This window comes from Cervus canadensis, chromosome X, assembly GCF_019320065.1.
Source record: "Cervus canadensis isolate Bull #8, Minnesota chromosome X, ASM1932006v1, whole genome shotgun sequence".
NCBI classification, from domain to species: domain Eukaryota; kingdom Metazoa; phylum Chordata; class Mammalia; order Artiodactyla; family Cervidae; genus Cervus; species Cervus canadensis.
In genome coordinates, this window is record NC_057419.1 from 27,281,669 (window position 1) to 27,303,375 (window position 21,707).

The following is a 21,707-nucleotide window of genomic DNA, read 5'->3' on the forward strand; positions in this document are numbered from 1 at the left end:
ATTTACATGTTGATGAATTTAGGTTAACTCTGAGAGAGAATCTTCTTTATTTCTGATTCTAACTTCTTAGCATCCTTTTCAGGGCCACACACTTGCTTATTAAATAGTCTATGTACTTTTTTTTGGTAATCAGACTGCAGACTTGGTGTCCCAGTTAGGATACGTGTATTAGCAAGTTAGCAGAAAATCCAACTAAGCCTGACTGAAGCAATAAATGGTGACTAAGATTCACCCATAGGATGAGCTTTTGGAGTTGGTGTAATTCAGAGTCACGAGATTTTCAGGGTCCTACTTTCCATGGGGTTGAGTTCATTCATTTCAGCTCAGTCACTCAGTTGTGTCCGACTCTGTGACCACATGGACTGTAGCATGCCAGGTTTCCCTGTCCATCACCAACTTCTGGAGCTTGTTCAAACTCACGTCCATTGAGTTGGTGATGCCATCCAACCATCTTGTCCTCTGTCCTGACTGGATTTTCTCCTGGTAACAGAATGGCTGCAGTGGTTCTAGGCTTTACATCCATGCACCTCTCTCCCAAAGACCACCAGCAAATCTGCTTTCATTTTACTGGCCTGAATTGAGGCTCCATTCTTGAGCCAACCCCTGAGTTCAGGGGAATGCAGTGTGGTGACAGGCTTAGACCAAGACTATCAGACTAATTAGGAATTAGTGACAAGAGGAGTAGGACTACCCAGAGGAAAACTGGCCACTTAGGAGCTCTGCATAGTATCAGCTTACCTTGAAGCACTTGGGTTCCATGGGAGAGCAAGGGGATTGGATGGATACCTGGGTGGAAATTTAAGGTACTCTAAGGCTTCCCTGGTGCCTCAGACGGTAAAGAATTTGCCTGCAATGCCAGAGACCTGGGTTCGATTCCTGGATTGGGAAGATTCCCTGGAGAAGGGAATGGCTACCGACTCCAGTATTCTGGCCTAGACAATTCCATGTACTGTATAGTCCATGGGGTCACAAAGAGTTGGACATGACTGAACTGGCTGGTGACAAAGGAAGAGGGGAAGGAGGCTGGATGTTGGGTAGGCAACTAACACAGTATCTCTTTTTCAGGTATATGCAGAGTTTTCTTGAACTTCTAGAATATGAAAATAAGAGCCCTGAAGATCCGCAGGTCTTGGATAAGTAAGTAGGACACCAAACTTACTTGAAAGTCAAAAAAATGTTTTGGTAAATGGGACTCATGTCACTGAGAGCCAAGAAGTACAAGTGGGATGGAAGCATTAGGTCTCTTAATGGGTAACAGCTCAACATTGCAGTTTTTTAATTTATTTTAATTAGAGGATAATTATAATATTGTGATGGTTTTTGCCATATATCAACATGAATCAGCCACATGTATACATGTGTGTCTCTTCCCCCACCCATCCTGAACCCCCTTCCCACTTCCCTCTCCACCCTATAAATTCGAGCTAAGAATTTAACTGGTACCAGGAGACCCTTCAAATTACACCTCCTGATCTAATTCTTAATACTTGTGCTTCTTTCTGGTGAACTGGAGCTGGGCACCTACTGTAGATATTGCAGTAAATGTTCCACCTAGTGGTAGTTTTAAGAACGCACTGACCTCTGTGTATACATGAGTTTATGTACTTAGTCCCTTATGATTTGTTTTTAAAGTTTCAGTGCAGTATAACATTTGAGCTCAGAGAAAAGATATTGCTTTTATTCTGGAGACGCATAAAAATATGCTATTAACATAACTTCTGAATTCTATTGCTGCTTTTAGGCACAGAGACTGCTAAATTTGCATGCTGATGGACAATATTTCCAGTTTTTCTTTTTCATTTAACCAGAAAACACCCAGCTCTGAGTGTGTTTTTTTCCCCTGCCAAGAGAAATTGTGTCCTCTTCCCATTATTTTTCTCGTCTTTCATGTACCCATCATTGAAAGCATACGGCAGGCCTGTTGTGCTGTGGAATTTCCAGGTAGAAACCTGGCCCACATCATTGTGACACCAAATGCCTTACGTGTAGGTGTTCCATAAAAAGAACTAAGAAATATCACATTACATAAGTGACCTTAGCTCGAGGCATTTAACCCAGCTGTCTCAATTCACAGATAAGGAAACTGAGGTCCGAGTTGTGAAGTGACTTCCCCAAGATTGTAACATCAGTTCAGAGCAGAGCTGAGTCTCTAAATCATGTTTACTCTTCCTCAGTACAGTTGCTCTTTGCAATGCACCATATTGCCAGAACTGCTGGTCTGAGTCGTGAGTAGCTAGGTCAGATGTACTTGTAAAGTAAAATGCAAAGGAAAAAAAGTCCTGACCTGTTTTTACTTCGCTAGATGTTTTGTTAATGGTGAAATGTGGAAGAGGAGGCATTGGATTAGAGCCCCGGCTGTAATGTTTTCCTTGTTACAGGCCTTTGCTGTCATTTGTTATCAAAGTTAAATGAATCGAATCCAGAAGCTTTGTTTTCACCAAAGTCCTTAGCTAGTGACAGTTTGTTTGGCTGGTATCCTGCAAATAAGGACTGACCTCTCTAGCTTCAGATTTGGGGATATAGGTTTGTGAGCATCTATGATATTACATTTCTGCTGTGTGCTTCTGCAGTCTTGTGATTTATGGACACAAGTCTTTAGAAGCTGCCAACTTCTGGATCCAGTGTGTACGAGATCGTAATGATAACAACTCTCATTGAGTTTCAGTAACCTGCCCAGGTTGCCATGAAGCTAGTTGGGAGACTTGAGGTTGTAGAAGCCAGATGCTTGTGGTGAAGGAAGGAATGGGGAGTCCTGTTCATCGTAGCATCCTTTTCTGCTTAGTGAGAGGTAATACAGGAGTCGTGAGCAGGGAAATCATAAGTAAAGTGAAAGTAGCAAAGAAGATGAGGATGTTGATCATAATGACAAAGTTTAGAAGAGCCCTGGGACTTCTAAATAGTGGTCCAGTGGTTAAGTCTCTGTCTTCTTATGCAGGGGGTGCCGGTTCGATCTCTGATCAGGGAACTAAGGTCCCATGTGCCACAGTGCTGTGCTTAATCACTCAGTTGTGTCCGACTCTTTGTGACCCCATGCACTGTAGCCCACCAGGCTCCTCTGTGGAAATTCCCTAGGCAAGAATACTAGAGTGGGTTGCCTTGCCCTCCTCTGGGGGATCTTCCAAACCCAGGGATCGAACCCAGGTCTCCTGCATTGCAGGCAGATTCTTCACCGTCTGAGCCACCAGGGAAGCCCAGGGTGTGGCCAAAAATGTAAAATTAAGTAAGACTTATTGAAAAAAGAATAGGAGCCCCAGAAGATTGGGAAAGTAGTCTGAGAATTGAACCATTGAGGCAAGTCTCCTCCCTACAGATAAGTTGAGTCACTTTCCTGCTGTAATGAATTGTTACACTTTAGTAATATTTCATTATGAATACATTGGGAAGAGTATTGTGTAAAGGATAAATGGTCCATTAGAAAATTTCTAATGAATAATTTTGACCTTCTAATTTCTGAGTTGACTTATTCATTTTTGCTGTCTCTGTACATATATATTTATTACAGAAGAGTTTCATCATTGAGAAACATAAAACTATGCGGATAGTCACTCCAAATTTCCATCACTGGGAAATTGAATTACTGTTAACATTTTCCTTCCATCCATACTTTTAACTTGGTGTACGTGTTTCTATATGTGCAGAATGCTTTGTTTTGTTTTTTACAAAAATAACAATGTCAGCATTATAGGTCTACCCCATTGTTAGTAATTTCATAGTGATCCACCTGTGGATAAGTCAGATGACTTGACCTCCTGTTACTGGGTTTAGAATAGTTTGTGGTCTTCTTGCTACCCTAAGTAGTGCTCTAAAGAACAGCTCTGAAATATAATTGTTGACCTTATCCAGTTCTTTTCCTGGAGTCAGTTCCTGCGAGTAGAATAACTTTCTTTGGGCTTTTGATACAGGCTGCTCAGTCGCCCCTAGAAATTCATCAGATAAGTGCCCACTGTCTAGCCAGCAGTGGTTATTCTTTGCTGGTCCGGTAAGCATAGTGTTGCATTGTTTTAATTTGCTTTTCTTTTGTTATTTCGAAGGTGAAGTTATTGGCATTTGCATGCCCTCTGGTACATTTTCTGTTGATACCAGGCCCCTTGCCTAGTTTTCTGTTAGGGTGTGGTCATCTTTTACTAAGAATAGTAACTCTTGTGAATATATTTTTCTCAGATTTCACTTTTCTTGTGTCCTTATAAAATTGCTGAGATCCTATACAGTCCCATGATTTGTTTCTTCATGGTTTCTGCCTTTGGTATTAGGCTTAGAACAGTCTTCCTTACTCCCAAGGTTACATACTTACCTGATTTTCTTCTTTCTTTTCTACCATTTCACCCTTTTCCCAAGGTTACATACTTACCTGATTTTCTTCTTTCTTTTCTACCATTTCACCCTTTTACATTTAAGTTTTTTAACCCATTTTTGGGCGTAAGGTTTGAAATTGGGGCATGACTTACATTATTAGTCAGCTATCCCAACTAATTTGTTTCCCTACTGACTTACATTGTCACTTCATCATCAGTATTGCTGAATTTTTACACACATGTTCTCATTCATCCTTGATCCTGGTTCCAAGGTTTTTATTTGGCTCCGTTGACTTGCCTTTCTGTTCTTAGTTACCATTCTCAATATAGTTTTCCCTCTACACCTTTACAATAATGTATCCAAATATTTGAATAGGTTTGTCTTAATCACCTTTGTTCTATCTATGTTCCATTACTATTTTACTGCTGTGAGAAATTTGCTTCAAAATTTTGCTTTTAAATGGTTTGACATCATTTATTTCTTCATGGAAGTTATCTTTTTAAGACTCCATCATAAATCCTTGGAGATTTTTGGTATTCATGTTGTCAGAAGAAACATCAATAAATTCTGCAGTTATGTATTCAGCAAACATTTATAGAGTCTGTTTCATATGTTATCATTTATCTAGAAAGTCAGTGGATTCCTAAAAAGGTATTTGAGCATTCTGTTTCTCCATTTAAAAAGTTAAGTATTTCCGAAGGAAGACTTTCTGTAGAAAGTTTCAAGCAAAAACTGGGTAATCTAGTTTCTTGTGAGTAATTCTTTGTAGCCTATGATGATAATGATGGCTCTGCCTATAAAAATACCAGCAGGTAAATAGTTCCAAAATAAAGCTGGGAAATTTGTGCATTAGTCCATGAAACATAAAGACTGACTACTTTTTTGTTTCCTTCCCATGCAGCTTTCTACAAGTCCTAATTAAAGTCAGAAATAGACACAATGATGTGGTTCCTACAATGGCCCAAGGAGTGATCGAGTACAAGGAGAAGTTTGGGTTTGATCCATTCATTAGCAGTAACATCCAGTATTTTCTGGACCGATTTTATACCAACCGCATCTCTTTCCGCATGCTTATTAACCAGCACAGTAAGTTGGGTTTTCTTGGTCCAGTTTTGAAAAGATAACCAGAATGATTTCACCCAGATGTTTTCCTACTGCTTCACTTTCAATTTACTGATCTGCATTTTTGTCTAGAAATTTTACTTCTAGGTCAGTTTTTCCTAAGTGAGTCCTGTCTATGAAAAAGCTAATCTTTAGAACTCTCAGTTAAAGGAAATCCTTGAAAGGCTTTTTGGATACTCATATTAGAGACAGGACCACTGCCTGCCTTTTAAGCCTCTGCTGTTATGTTGCTGGTGGGACATAGTATCTGGCAGGCACCTGGCAGCCTGGTGTTCATCTCTGAATACTTCCAATGTCTCTAGAGTCGGTTTTAATCTTTATCCTGGATGGCACGTGGTTTCCTTTTTTGGTTTTAAAAACAATGATACTGAGAATATACTGGGAATATTGAATTGGCATGTTGGCAATATGAGCGATTGATCTTACTTTCACAGTGATCAGTGAAATCAGATTATGTGGAATTGTCAAACCCTAATCTTATATTGAGAGTTTTCATCTCCTCTCTAGGCTGATAAGCAGATAAGAAAAGAATAACTAAAATTCTCTCCACAAAACTTTTAAACTCATTTTCAGTGTGTCTCTGCGTCCAATTTCGTAACTTTTATGAAAAAGCATCCAGGTGTCTAGAGTCTAATTCATCCTCTTTGTTGAGTCAGAAAATGGACAGCATCTTTATTTTAGTAATATTACTTTATTTGGATAGCAAATGTTACGCAGCTGTTAAATGTGGGTTTGTTCTAAATGTGTGTCTGTTGAAAATGTAAATGTTTGGCAATTTACCGGAAATTTAAAAGAAAAAAGAACCCCAGTACTATTGAATTAAACTACTTAGATAATTACAATTTCTTTCTGACCTGAATATGTGTGTCCAAATATATATGTACATGGTTTTTGATCATTAAGCTTGTGCATCTCTTGTTTTTCTTCCACTTAATCAGTTGGCACTTTACATATGGGCCTAATGTCCATGTTTGTCCTCTTTCATAATTAAAACCTTCACCTACTTTATTTAAGCATTTTCCTTTCGTGGAGTCTAAGTTATTTCCCATTTCTTGTTTGACTTAAAAATAGGCACACATATAAACATTTGCATTCAGATTGCTTTTTTCTTTGGAGGGGTCTCCTTTTGGCTTCTTAGAAAAATTTAATTGGAGGATAATTGGTTTACAATGTTGTGTTGGTTTCTGCCATACCACAACATGAATCAGCCAAAATTACACGTATTTTATAATTATAAAGTACACAATTTATACAGTTGTATAAACTGTAAATTTATTGTAAAATTGTCCTCCCTCTTGAACCTCCCTCCTACCCCATCCCACCCTTCTAGGTTGTCAGAGAGCACCAGATTGAGCTCCCTGTGTTATATAGTAACTTCCCACTAGCTGTCTGTTTTACACGTGGTTGTATGTAATGGACTTCCCTGGTGGCTCAAACGGTAAAGCATCTGCTTACAATGCAGGAGACCTGGGTTCAATCCCTGGGTCGGGAAGATCTCCTGGAAAAGGAAATGGAAACCCACTCCAGTATTCTTGCCTGGAAAATGCCATGGACGGAGAAGCCTGGTAGGCTGCGGTCCATGGGGTCACAAAGAGTCCGACACGACTGAGTGACTTCACTGTGTGTATGTGTCAGTGCTACTGTCTTTAATTGTCTCACCCTCTCCTTCCAGTGCTGTGTTCATAAGTCTGTTCTCGCATCTCCATCTCTATTCCTGACCTTCAAATAGGTTCATCAGTACCATTTTTCTAGAATCCATATATATGCATTAATATCAGATACTTTTTTTTCTCCTTCTGACTTATTTCACTGTGTATAAGAGACTCTAGGCTCATCTACCTTACTAGAACTGACTCAAATTCATTCCTTGTTATGACTGAGTAATATTCCATTGTATATATGTACCACAACTTGGGCTTTTTTTTTAGAAATAAAATTTTGCAAACCTTGTATATTATGAAAGTAGTTGAGTGGTCTCTTAAAAATGCTTGCACAAATAGTGTAGTACGGTGAGAGTAATCTACAATTGAGGCATTTGAGTGTTCATGGTAGAAGACCCTTTGTAAGCCTAGCCTAATGCTGCAGACTATTTTGTAAATATTTAGTGAATGTTGGAATAACTGTCTAGGATAGTGCTGAGAAGGTGGGTTAACTTGACTCAGGATGGAAGGAAGCTGTTTTTCAACCAGATCACATTGGATCGGGGAGAGCAGGTTGGATAGATGCTTCATGTTGCTGCTTTAGGACCTGCTAACTGCACGTGACAGTCTCACGGCATGGCAGGTCCTCCATTGTACGATAACTGATCACCGACCAGTTGAATGGATTCTGTTACTCTAAGTCACTGTGGATGCTAAAACAGCTTTCACAATGAGAGGATCTTTTCAAAACTTAAAAGCCCCGAATTCCTCTGCCTGACCATCCTAGCTGGGTCTGTTTTTAATCCTCTCCCTTTTCTCTTGGGTGTGTTTAGCACTTCTGTTTGGCGGTGACACCAATCCTGCGCATCCGAAACACATCGGAAGTATTGATCCCACCTGCAACGTTGCTGATGTTGTGAAAGGTAAGGAGGCCAGTGTCATGTTAGGGGTTTCGTTTCATTGGGATGCGTTAGGGATGCGGTTTCGTTGAGGCAGCTTAGCTGTAGGGTTATGGCATTGAACTGTTTGCTGGTTCATCAGACCACTGTGGGCCCAAGCCACATGATCCAAATATGATCTGTTCTTTCTTGGCAGCTCAGGCAATGATGCATAGTTTGTAATGCTCAAAATGGGAGTTTCTACTTCACGGACCAGGGTTTTTCTTGTAGTTCTAGCTAAATGGTAAATATTTATGAGTTTAAGTAAGAGTCTAAGTTTTGATTGCCACCACTGTCTGAAAATTTGAGAATATAAACCCTTGTTATAAAATTCAGCTGAACTCACGCATTGGTTAAAAAGTGGACATCTTACTGACATGCCCTCCAGGTTGTAGGTTCTATGAGGCATTTGCGCTCATGGGTTCACTGGACATTGAGCTGGGCTCTGTTCCATTAGCCTCAGGGTATAACAGAGCCCATTAGAACAGCATTTTCCTCAATTTTCACTTAAGGTAAATGCTAGCTCCAGAAAGCCTTCCTGGTTGTAAATGATTGAACGGGTTCCTGGCCCTCTCCAGTTTTTTTCGGTGTTAGGGTTACCCTATGCAGCCTCACATTCTGAGACTGTCCCCTTTACTGGATCGTGTCTCCTGCGGCCTTCCTCTAAACCCACATCTTACCCTGTCATGACCATCGGTCTCCCAGATCATCATCAGGATCTCTGTTGCTCTTCTTTTGTCTGGATTGTGTAGCTAGGTGAGAATAGGTAGAAGAGGGCTTGGTCTCTTTGGCAAAGCTCTCAAGCCCGCCTCAAGTGGAGTGACCTTTGCCAACAAAGCTTAGAGGGCCAAGGGAGGGGACCCAGTGTGGGCAGCCTCCCTGGTGGGGGAACAGACCAGATCTTCAGCTGCTGAAGCTAAGGAAAACCTGTCTTACTAATATTTGGTTACCCTGGGTATCCCCCCGGTGGTCTTAGCTCAGCCAAGGCTTGTCAGGCTGCCTTGGCCTCTGTTTAGTTAGAAAACATGTACTCACATTACTCCAGTTATAAGTGAATAGGCTCGGCTTCAGCTCCCAAAGATACCTGTAGGTTTCTCTCTCACAAGATAACCCTCTGCAGGCCCCTGGCAGTGGAGGGAAGCAGGATCCATCTGACCAGGGCTTGTATGTTCACCTGGCCCTGGCCCAGTAGCTTTTATGATCCAGAAAACCTGGTTCACATAGTCAACTGCCATATGTGTCTTATGGATAAGACACATCTCCATAAAGCAAAAGGGCATTATAATATTGATACATTGCATAGATGCATTTTCTCTTGAACTGCCAGCAGTTTGAAGTCAGGGTTTTTGTCTTATACTTACGTTGCAACTCACCTAGAACTTAGTATATGCCTGTATACATGGTCAGTAAATACTCCTTGGCTTCAGAGATGTCCAACCTCTGGTAATTTACTTTAAAAAAAAAAAACACTTTATTGCAGTACAATTCACATACCATCCAATTCACTCATTTAAAGTGTACAATTCAGGGATTTCTAGTATGTTCACAGTTGTGCAGCTGACACCATAATCCAATTTTAGAAGTGTTACATCACCCCACAAAGAAAACCCCATGCCCATTTGAAGTCACTCCCCACTACCCCTCTCCCCAGCCCTAGGCAACCATTAGTTTACTTTCTGTCTCTATAGATATTCCTGTTCTGGACATGTCATATAAATGAAGTGATACAGCGTGTGGTCTTTTGTGATTGGTTTCTTTCACTTAGCATAATGTTTTCAAGTGTCATCCGTGTTATAACATAAATTGGTACTTCATTTCTTTTTATGGTCGAATACTATTCTATTGTGTGAATAGACTGCATTTTGTTTTATCTGTTCATCAGCTGATAGACATTTAGATGAGCTAGGTGACCTTGGATATGTTATATAACGTCTTTGGGCCTCAGTTTCTTCATCAATAAAATGGTGCTCTTGGCAGTTCACCCTGTATCCTAGGGTTAAATGAGCTAACATAAGTAGAGCTCCTGAAGTGGGGCAAGCACCCAACAAGGGCTGGAGGTAGACAAGTTCGTGAGCGTCCTGGGGCAATCCCGTGAGTCATGCGCCTTCTCACTTACACCATTGACTGCGTAATAAGTTGGTGCCTTCGCATTTGTTTCTGGCATAAATTGTTGTTGTTCAGTCACTAAGTCTTGTCTGACTCTTTGCGACCCCATGGGCTGCAGCACGCCAGGCTTCCCTGTCCTTCACCATCTCCCGGAGTTTGCTCACACTCATGTCCATTGAGTCAGTGATGCCATCCGACCATCTCATCCTGTTGTCCCCTTCTCCTCCTGCCTTCAATCTTTCCCAGCAAGTCAGCTCTTCACATCAGGTGGCCAAAATTATTGGAGCTTCAGCATCAGTCCTTCCAATGAATATTCAGGCGTAAATTATAAAATATTTAAAATCATTTAGGACATTGATAAAACAATTGAATATTTGGTGACACCCACTGGAGTGGGTAGCGATTCCCTTATCCAGGGTGTCTTCCCAATCCAGGGATTGAACCCAGGCCTCCCACATTGCAGGCAGATTCTTTACCAGCTGAGCCATTAGGGAAGCCCAGATGTTCAAGAAAAATTGTTAATTTTTTAGGTGTGATATTGGCATTGTAGTTATGTTCGTTTTAAAGGCATCCTTAGCTTCAAGAGAGGTTCTTTGAAATATCAGACTTGATACAAAATGCCATGTGGGATTGACTCCAGAGAGCGGGCAGTGAAAAAGACTGGGCTGTATTGGGAAGCATCGAGTCTTGTGATGAGCACACAGGGATTCTTGACACTGCTCTCTGTGCTTAGGTCTCCGGTTGCAGTTCTTCACGATAAAGCTGTAAAAATATACTCCTTTTTTATCATCTCAGTGTTTCTCCCCAAAAAGTCTCTCACTCATTTTTAGAGAGGTCGTAGCCATGAGTCAGTGTAAGTAGAGAACTAATGGGCATTCTCGGCAGTCGTTAGCGCTGCTTTCTGGTGAGTCAGAGGAGGAGGCTGGACACTGGCAGAGAGCAAGAGCTGGTGTTTGCAGCCCTTATTGTCTGTGTGGCTCTTACTGTACTTACTGTATCCTGCCTGGGCTTGGCATCATTTGTATCAATGCTCCTGTTGGTCTCTCGAAAGTGAAAGTTGCTCAGTTGTGTCCGACCCTCTGCGACCCCATGGCCTATACGGTCCATGGAATTCTCCAGGTCAGAATACTGGAATGGGTAGCCTTTCCCTTCTCCAGGGGATCTTCCCAAACCCAGGTCTCCTGCATTGCAGGTGGCTGTTTTACCAGCTGAGCCACCAGGGAAGCTCTAACGGGGGTGTACATTCCTAAAAGGCTGGAATTACTCTTATCCATGCTTGCATCGCTTTTCTCAGGGACAGAAGTTTTGTACCAAACACTAGCCGAGGATTATGTGCAACACAGTTGGATCAATATTTGAAAGAAAAAACCTAGAAGTTTTTGTGTGTCCTGCTTTCTTGGGCCTTTTCAGTCGAGGCTTTGACCCTGGGCCACTTGGCCCCCTCCCTCGCTCTGGGCTCACTCACAGCTTTATCTTCACTCCTTCTCCTGCCCTTTTCGACTCTGTACGCAGCAAACCCGCCTGTTAGGGTGAACACAGTTTATTCCATCCATCCTCTCATGGAATCATTCCTACTGCTTGTCTGAAACAACTGAAAGGCAAAGCTCACCCCCATGCCCCTCTGCCACCTCCCCCAATGCACCGCTACCCCTCACACTCATGAGGGGTGGGGCAGACTGCCCTGCTCCCACTCCCCACCACTTCTTTCAAACCGGTTTTCATTTCTTAATAACCTCTTTCCTTAAGGAAGACGACAGTGGGGGCTGGTTTCAGATTCTGAAAGTGCATGAACCTTTGAAGCAACTTCACACCATCAGCTCTTCTGCCACCTTCATAAATCATAGATCACACCACAGCACACTGAGGACGCTTGGCTTGGACATACTTTCTAGAACGCAGTGGTGCTTATTCCGCTTGGTGAGGCCTGTGTTAACTAAGGGTCACTTGTCTTCAAACTGTCGGTGTAAGTTATACCACGTGAATATGTATGAACACACATAATTTATTTATACGTTATGTAAACTGAAGAAATGTGAGTACAGAAAAGAAACTGATGTCCATAAAAATCAGGTTGAATGCTTTGGAAAGGCTTGATAAAAAGAGTTTCTTAAAAATATAATGACATAACTGTGAACAAGGTAACTTGTTACCTTGACCTTGACAGGGCAGCGGTGAGTAAAAATCTGAGAAAGAATCTGCACTCAGATTGCTTGACAAGTATCTTTAGTGCACTTTAAAGAAATAGAAATTGGAATTCATAAAGAAATAGAAATTGGAATTCATAGCTGTATGTGGTATTGTTTATCTACGAAATATGACCTGGAACCCCTATTCAAAGGAGGGGCTTCGGCCTTATGTGAAAAGATTAGTAGAGGAATAAACTGTGTATTCATACGTGTATTTTAGGTTAATAATTACAGTTATAGTCATATTTTATGGTTTCCTACTATCCAACTTTTTTGTCAATCATCCAACTGCTGTTCCCAGTTTGGTCAGTTAAGAGGACTAATACCATATTGTTGTTGTTGAGTCACTAAGTCGTGTCTGACTCTTTGCAGCCCTGTGGACTGCAGCACACCAGGCTCCTCTGTCCTTTATTATCTCCTGGAGTTTGCTCAGGTTCATGTCCATTAAGTTGGTGATGCTATCTAACCATAACAAGTGCTCACTGAAGAAAACTGAGAAAATGTGGGAAAAGATGGAAGAGAGTAAAAATCACCTGTCTTCGTAACCCAGTGAGAGCATTGTTTTCTACATTTGAATTCATACCCACTGTACAGACTGGTATGCAGCTGTGAGTAGCGTGCATCTCTCTATGAAACCTGTAGTACATGTGTATTTCCCCATCTCCAGTGCTAGTGCCCGCCACACACCACCATCCTGGATGAATTCAGTATCTGAATTGCTATACTCATAACTTCTACATTCAGTTGGTTTTCCCAGCCAGGTACATATAATCCTTATTCCTCAGTGAGGCACTAGTCTTAAATCAGTTACCTTTCCTGCCATGGCAGAATTGGCTTGACAGCCTAGCAGGAAACATGAAAGTCTCTTTCCCTCTTGTGGACAAAGCACATTTTAATAGTCAGCTTTCTATTTTGTGCCCTGTGGACCCCATTCTTAATTCTCTGAGTGTCTGGATACCCAAGCAGAAGCTCTTTCTGGTTCAAAATAAGTCTGAGAAAGAATCAACAAGGCAGAGAACACCAGCTCTCAGAAGGCCTGGAAGTTCTTCATGTCTTCTAGCAAAAAGACACTGGAGCCTCCACTGCTGGGTGCCCCGGGGCAGCCGTCAGAGTCCTCAAGGCTCCAGGCCTCTCCAGCTCTTCTTCCCAATCCGCCCGCCCTGCCAGTACCGTCAGAAGAGGAAGAGATGCATGTCAGGATCTGCAACTCTTCCCGCTGCCTTCCTTTTTTGAAGACAGTTGGTATTTTTTTCACTGGTTTTTCGCCTTCTCCTCTTTGCTTCTGAGATTTCTCAGTTAATCTTCTAACTCAGCATCTCTGTCTCTCATATTTTTTTCCTTTCCTTTTGTTTTAGGAAGCTTGATGTAGAGAATATCGGGGTTCTAAGTTCTAATGACAGCTCTGCTGTTGATTTTCTCAGCTGTGAAGGTCCTGCATGGTGTAAGCATAGTCAGATGTCAGCACCAAATGACCTGTGTGTGTGTGTGTGCGCACGCACGCACGTGCACATGTACACACATGTGCCTGTACATGGGTATGCACATGCGCATGTGTGTTTTATAGCCTTAGGAAGCCTTAAGGAACTAACAGTGATCCCATACTTAGATCTCTTGAGACAGACTCTAGGAAACTTTTATGTAGAAAGGTAGGGACAATATTTTTATTTTTGACTAGACAGTTGTATAAATGTGTTAGAGTGGGGTGCATCCTGCATCACAGTAATTGAATGTGCAGCACACTGAAGCATACCTCCTTGCTGCTTATTTAGCACATGAATATCTACCTTTACACATCTGCAAATTACAGCCTCCTGGCAGTGAATGCTAGAATTAGTGTTGTTGAGCAGTTCCCATTATCCTCTGGGAGGTGCCTTCCATTGTGACTGTTTCCCCTCCTTTCTTTGTAAGAAACTGTGAAACAAAATGGAGAATCCTACGGTAAGGTCGTTTTAAAGGTACAGACTGAAGTACTTGGTACAAAAGTCAGCTCTCACAGTGACGTTAGCTCACCTGTGTTGTTCCTAAATGCTATTATTGCTCAGCTTAGCCTAATAGCACACAAATGGAATCTGAAGAGCATGTCATTATTCTGGTCAGAAATAATGTCTCGTGCTCTCACTTTGGGCTCTTCAGGTGATGAGTAAGAGAGACTCACTCCTGCTAATTCAGGAGACAGATGTATTTAGAGAACCTAGTATGTCCCATGGTAATCCTAGGGCAAGAAACACTTTCCAGTCAGAGCTATAGAGATTGGAATTGGGCAACAGAAAGCAGGGGTTTTTTCTATGTATCTTAGTAAGTGGGTTGGTCAGGTCACTCTCAAGACTCTTGGATTGGGAGATCAAACCGGTCAGTCCTAAAGGAGATCAGTCCTGAGTGTTCATCGGAAGGACTGATGCTGAAGCTGAAACTCCACTACTTTGGCCACCTGATGCGAAGAACTGACTCATTGGAAAAGATCCTGATGCTGGGAAAGATTGAAGGCAGGAGGAGAAGGGGATGACAGAAGATGAGATGGTTGGATGGCATCACCAACTCAATGGACTTGAGTTTGAGCAGGCTTCATGAGTTGGTGATGGACTGGGAAGCCTGGCGTGCTGCAGTCCATGGAGTCACAGAGTCAGACACAACTGAGTGACTGAACTGAACTGGTCAAGTCACAGCTGCCTGCCCCACTGTCTTGTCTGTAGATAGGCAGACCTTTTAGGGCAGCTTGTTGAGGATGAGGACAGGCACTCCAGGCCTTCTTTCTACTCATCGTAACTCTCCATGTATCCTTTTGTCTTCTGCCCTGCCTGCCTGTCTCCATCCTGAATGCGCAGAAGATGAATTTCATCGACTCAGCCCATCTCTTTGCCCAGGACGCTTACGCTTCTGATCAGCCTGTGGATTGGTTGCTCTTGTGTTAGATGTTCTTTCCTCACTTCTCCAGTTGGCTGTGCTTTGGGCAATGGCAGAGATTCTGGCACTTAAAAAAAAAACAAAACCCTGATGCTCTCCTCTCAGGATGGGTTTTTGGTAGATGACGATAGATACACCTTGTGAGAATTGACTTCAGCGTGTCTTAAAAGAAGCATACCTGTGACTTCGTAATGCTTTGTGGTCATATGAATTTACCTTATTTGCGTAGTGCTTCTTAAGCATGAGCTTTATGATTTTTGGTATCCTTTTCATTTGTTTTTTCAGCGTTCACTCAGATTCATCCTTGTCCAGCCTCTGATATTTGTAAACAGACAATGGCACGTGTTTGGGATAGAGGCTAATATGGATAGCAGGGTTCTCTGGTGAATTTTGAATAGGAAAGTCTTCTAATGATAACATCTAATAACATAATATTACAAAAAAGATCTTCACAACCCAGATAATCATGATGGTGTGATCACTCACACTCTCCTAGAGCCAGCCATCCTGGAAGGTGAACTCACGTGGGCCTTAGGAAGCATCACTACGAACAAAGCTAGTGGAGGTGATGGAATTCCAGTTGAGCTATTTCAAATTCTAAAAGATGATGCTGGGAAAGTGCTGCACTCAATATGTCAGCAAATTTGGAAAACTCAACACTGGCCACAGGACTGGAAAAGGTCAGTTTTCATTCCAATCCCAAAGAATGCTCAAACTACCACATAATTGCACTGATCTCACACGCTGGTAAAGTAATGCTCAAAATTCTTCAAGCCAGGCTTCAGCAATACGTGAACCGTGAACTTCCAGATGTTCAAACTGGTGTTAGAAAAGGCAGAGGAACCAGAGATCAAATTGCCAACATCCGCTGGATCGTCAAAAATGCAAGACAGTTTCAGAAAAACATCTATTTCTGCTTTATTGACTATGCCAATGCCTTTGACTGTGTGGATCACAATAAACTGGAAAGTTCTGAAGGAGATGGGCATACCAGACCACCTGACCTGCCTCTTGAGAAACCTGTATGCAGGTCAGGAAGCAACAGTTAGAACTGGACATGGATCAACAGACTGGTTCCAAATAGGAAAATGAGTACGTCAAGGCTGTATATTGTCACCCTGCTTATTTAACTTCTCTGCAGAGTACATCATGAGAAATGCTGGGCTGGAGGAAGCACAAGCTGGAATCAAGATTGCTGGGAGAAATATCAATAACCTCAGGTATGCAGATGACACCACCCTTATGGCAGAAAGTGAAGAGGAACTAAAGAGCCTCTTGTTGAAAGTGAAAGAGGAGAGTGAAAAAGTTGGCTTAAAGCTCAACATTCAGAAAACTAAGATCATGGCATCTGGTCTCATCACTTCATGGTAAATTGATGGGGAAACAGTGGAAACAGTGTCAGACTTTATTTTTTTGGGCTCCAAAATCACTGCACATGGTGACTGCAGCCATGAAATTAAAAGACACGACTCCTTGGAAGGAAAGTTATGACCAACCTAGACAGCATATTAAAAAGCAGAGACATTACTTTGCCAACAAAGGTCCATCTAGTCAAGGCTATGGTTTTTCCAGTGGTCATGTATGGATGTGAGAGTTGGACTATAAAGAAAGCTGAGCGCAGAAGAATTGATGCTTTTGAACTGTGGTGTTGGAGAAGACTCTTGAGAGTCCCTTGGACTGCAAGGAGATCCAACCAGTCCATCCTAAAGGAGATCAGTCCTGGGTGTTCATTGGAAGGACTGATGCTGAAGCTGAAACTCCGACACTTTGGCCACCTGATGCGAAGAACTGACCCATTTGAAAAGACCCTGATGCTGGGAAAGATTGAGGGCAGGAGGACAAGGGGCTGACAGAGGATGATATGGTTGGATGGCATCACCGACTCAATGGACATGGGTTTGGGTAGATTCCGGCAGTTGGTGATGGACAGGGAGGCCTGGCGTACTGTAGTTCACGGGGTCGCAAAGAGTCGGACACGACTGAGTGACTGAACTGAGTAACACAACATCCATACACTATTGAATATTCCTGTGTGCTTTTCTTAACAGCTAATGCAGTATTCCTGGCTGCAGTAAATTTGTTGGGCTTGTTGCTATGTGAACCTTCCCTCTACTCTTAATGACTCAGTCTTTTTTTATTTTAATCTGTGTGTTTACATTTAGGGTACTCTTCCTTGGGGAAGTAGAAATGTGCTACACCTACAATTTTGTTAGTTACTTTATCATCAATACTCTATTTGTCTTGAAAACAGGTTCTTAATACAATGAAAATGACATATTCAGTGGCAGTAATAATCATTTCCTAATGTTTCCTTTTAAAGATTGATGGTAAGGAAAAAAATTCTTTAAAAGATTGAAATTTTTTTAAATAATAAAAAGTAAAGAAAAAAAAGATTGGTGGCTCAAATATTGGGTTGACCAAAATGTTCATTTGGGTTTTATTGCAAGATGGTACGAAAAGCGCAAAAGAACTTTTTAGCCAACTCAATATATCACAGATAAAAATAATTTGATAAATTATTGTATTTTAGGGTTTTGGTTTCTATTTAAGAAATATGAAAGTTTTATTAGAAAGCTTATTAGTAGAACTTGCATTTTACTCTAGATTTAAAGGAAGTGAATTTTTAAGCCAGTAGTTCAAAGTTTGGTTGTAATGTTGGTGATTTTTAAAAACTTTTTCATTTTTATGCTATTTCACCTGAACAGAAGTGTCCTATTTGAGTATATATGTGCTGTCGTACTTGCCAGGTCCCATGATCACTCATATCCTACGAGTGACAGTGACAGAATTAGCATGACCCAGCATTGACTTTCTCGGCCAGTAGTCCCCAAATCTAGCTTCTCTCTTCAGAATTACTTGCTAAATAAGTTTTTTATTTTTTTAAACCAGAGATTCCTAGGGTACACAGAGCTACTGCATCAGAATCCCCAGGGGTTCATTTTACCTGTGAACTTGCTAATGAATTCTGCACATGCAGTTTTGGGGACCCCTCTAAGGCACTAGTTCCCCATCTGACCAGAAAGAACGTCTCTCATCATCATAATTGATTGTACCTGGAGAATTTTCGTATGGGCAGGGTTGTTCTGTTTAACAGATGCTTGTTTTACTAGGTGTGAATTATGATGTGCCATGGGAATTTGTAAGGATGCATGCAAATACAGATTTTGCCATTACTGCCCCCAAAATACTTCTGGCTGGCAGATACATGTGAGTCTCCTTGTGTTGTCTTGGGTTTCTCAAGGATCATGATGCAATTCTTAATTAGGAAATGGCAACCCACTCCAGTATTCTTGCCTGGAGAATCCCATGGTTGGAGGAGCCTGGTAGGCTATACAGCCCACGAGGTCGCAAAGAGTCAGACACGACTGAGCGACTTCACTCACTTTCACACTGTGATTTGTGGAGATGCTTGAAAAATCCTTGTTCACATGTGGTTTTAGGAATCATGGTGGGTCTTTGAGTTTCAGAAGTTGGCTGCGTCTATCTGGACTGTACCATCTTCCACATGTTACATTTGTGTCAAACTTTTTTTTTTTCTATTTTTTCTGACAATATATTTAATTTATTCTTTTATTTTGAATAAATCTGTTTCCACTTCATCAGTACATTCCCAAGAAGCTTTTTTAAAAAAAAAATGCTGTTATAATCTCATGCTACTGGGCAAGCTAATGTCATGAGGAACTAGCACATTTTAGCGGAGTTGGACTCATTTCCTGTATTATAGTGAATGGAAGAGCAGTTCCGGTGTTACACACTTGGAGGAGTGGTTTGGTGGAGATGTACTGGCGTTGTGTGGATAGTGAAGCCCCACATTATGATTTTAGTTCTCACCGGTTTAGGTGCTGGGAGTTCTTGGTCAGCTCTGTGCTGCTGTGTCACTAGGTGGAGATGTAGCATTGTTTGGTGGTGTAGCCACAGCCCAAAGAGTATGTCTGGATTTCTTTTCTTATTTCAAAAGAACTTTAGAGAGATATGATGAGTTTTTATTATACCCTACAAAAAAAACTTGTGAACTTAATTAATAGAATTCTAAATTATCATCTTCTTCATTAAGGTTTAAATCTAGTCCTACTTTAATGTCTGTTTTTACACTGATGATCTCTTTTAAAATTTCTTTCTCCTCTGGCTAATGTTTCTTTTGGCCAGCCCTCATTATTTCATCTTGTCAAAGAGATTCTGATGTCTGTTTCTGTGGTTCTTTATAGTAGTTTAATTCTAAAAGTTTAATAAAGTAAGAATTTTTACTCTAAAGTCAAATATTAGGTAAAATTGAAATTTAGTAGCAATAGGAAGTAAATGAACCAAAACTTACAGTCTGAACATACCCTAATTTTAACTTTTGTATTATTTTAGGTTGACATTGTCAATTTTTAATATACTTAATTTGTGAGGCTTATCCCCCCCGCTTCCTTCCTTCCATCTTTTCCTCTTCCTTCTTGAATCTTGAATGTGGCTCCTGTATGCACAGTACTGATGTGAAGAGTTGAAAAGAAGTATGAGCCTGTCTCCAAAGAGCTGATAGCCAGTGGAGGACGTTGCAAATGTGACCATGAAGCATTTTAAAGCAATTTAAATATCTGATCTTTAGAAATGGTAAAGATGGAACTTTAAAAAAATCTCCTTACTTTGGAAGACACTCTGACTGTTCTTCAGACATTTAAACATAAAGCTGCTAGATGATCAAGCAGTTTTTCTCCCCTAGGTATATACCCAAGGGAAATGAAAATAAATCTTCACCAAAATAACTTGCACATGAATGTTCATAGCAGTGTGAATGAACGTGTGAATGTTTACATGTAATACCCCAACAGTGGAAACAATCCAAATGTCTTGTCAATGAATAAATAAATAGACATAATGTGATATATCTGCACAATGCAATATTAATTCAGTGATAAAAAGAAATTAACTACCAGTGCATGCTCCAACATGGGTGACTCTTGAGAACTTTATGCTAAGTGAAAGAAACCAGTCACAAAAGACCATGTATTCTATGATTTCATTTATATGAAATGTCCAGAATAGGAAAATCTGTAGAGACAAAAAGTAGATTACTGATTACCTACGGCTGGATGGGAGTGGGGTAATGACTCTTCATGGTTATGGAGTTTGCTTTGGGGGAATTGGAAGTGTAAAATTAATTGTGGTCATGGATGCACAACTTTGCAAGTAAACTGAAAATCATTAAATTGTGTGTGCACTTTCAGTGGGTAACTTGTATGAGAATTATATCTCAATAAACCTGTTTTTTAAAAAAAGTATCAAAAGGCTTACAGTTGATCAAGTGAAAGTCACTCAGTCATGTCCAACACTTTACGACCCCGTGGACTACACAGTCCATGGAATTCTCTAGGCCAGAATACTGGAGTGGGTAGTCTTTCCCTTCTCCAGGGGATCTTCCCAACCCAGGAATCAAACCGAGGTCTGCATTGCAGGCGGATTCTTTACCAACTGAGCTGTCAGGGAAGCCCACAATTGATCAAGCCAAGGAATATTTGTTGACTATCTAACAGTCATGGAATGAGTTTTGTGTGTTACAAAACCAGTGTAAGGCACAAACCCTGACTTCAGATTGCTTACAGCTGAAGAGAAAAGGCACACATGCAGTATAAAACAATTCACTGTAGCTTTCTGAATGTGTTCCCAACTTCGGGTTGTAACTTCCTGATTTCTCTCTTCCATTTGACCTTCATGGCTCTGATCTTCTAACCCTTTGTTTTTTTTTTTCAAAAGCAAACTGTTGCTCCTCAGATTTTGATAAAATAACAGCCCCAACCTGTTACTGGGCTTCCCTGGTAGCTCAGCTGGTAAAGAATCCACTTGCAATGCGAGAGACCTAGATTCGATCCCTGGGTTGGGAAGATCCCTGGAGGAGGGCATGACAACCCACTCCAGTGTTCTTGCCTGGAGAATCCCCATGGATTCTAGGCTGGAGGGCTACAGACCGTGGGGTCGCAAACAGCTGGACACGACTGAGTGACTAAGCATAGCACAGCCTGTTACCTTTAACTACCTAAAGGATGTTAAAAAATACTTTATTGAAGTGTGGGTGATTTAAAGGACATTTTAAAGCGAGAGTAGTATCTCCAGTAGCTTAAATTGTGTGGCGCATGGAAATCCATTCATTTAGAAAACACATATTGGTGTTTCACTTACAAAGAATTGGAAGATCTTAAGAGGATTGGCATTACTATTTTTGAATTTGCAACAAATATCTTTTTGGTACAGTTTAGTCAGGTTGCAGACTGGTCAGAAATACAGTCTTGAATTTATAGATTATCATGAGAAATGCCTTGCAGGAATATTTAAAAGTTTGTTTTGTATAGAGCTGACTTATGTTGTCATTGGGAGACCTGGGTTCGATACCTGGGTTGGGAAGATTCCCCTGGAGGAGGGCAAGGCAATCCACTCCAATATTCTTACCTGGAGAATCCCCATGGACAGAGAAGCCTGATGGACTATATTCCATAGAGTTGCACAGAGTTGGACACAGCTAAGCACAGCATAGCAGCATGTTGTCA

At 41.2% G+C, this 21,707-nt stretch overlaps 1 protein-coding gene across 3 annotated transcripts in view; it reads left to right on the forward strand.

The window, feature by feature from the left end:
• Window positions 1–21,707, forward strand: part of PDK3 (pyruvate dehydrogenase kinase 3) — a 79,617-nt gene that overhangs the window by 32,347 nt on the left and 25,563 nt on the right. For all 3 annotated transcript variants that reach the window (XM_043458675.1, XM_043458676.1, XM_043458677.1), the window contains 3 exons: window positions 1,066–1,137; window positions 5,195–5,379; window positions 7,889–7,978. In XM_043458675.1, the coding sequence (XP_043314610.1) occupies window positions 1,066–1,137; window positions 5,195–5,379; window positions 7,889–7,978 (347 nt within the window). The remainder of the gene's footprint in view (window positions 1–1,065; window positions 1,138–5,194; window positions 5,380–7,888; window positions 7,979–21,707) is intronic.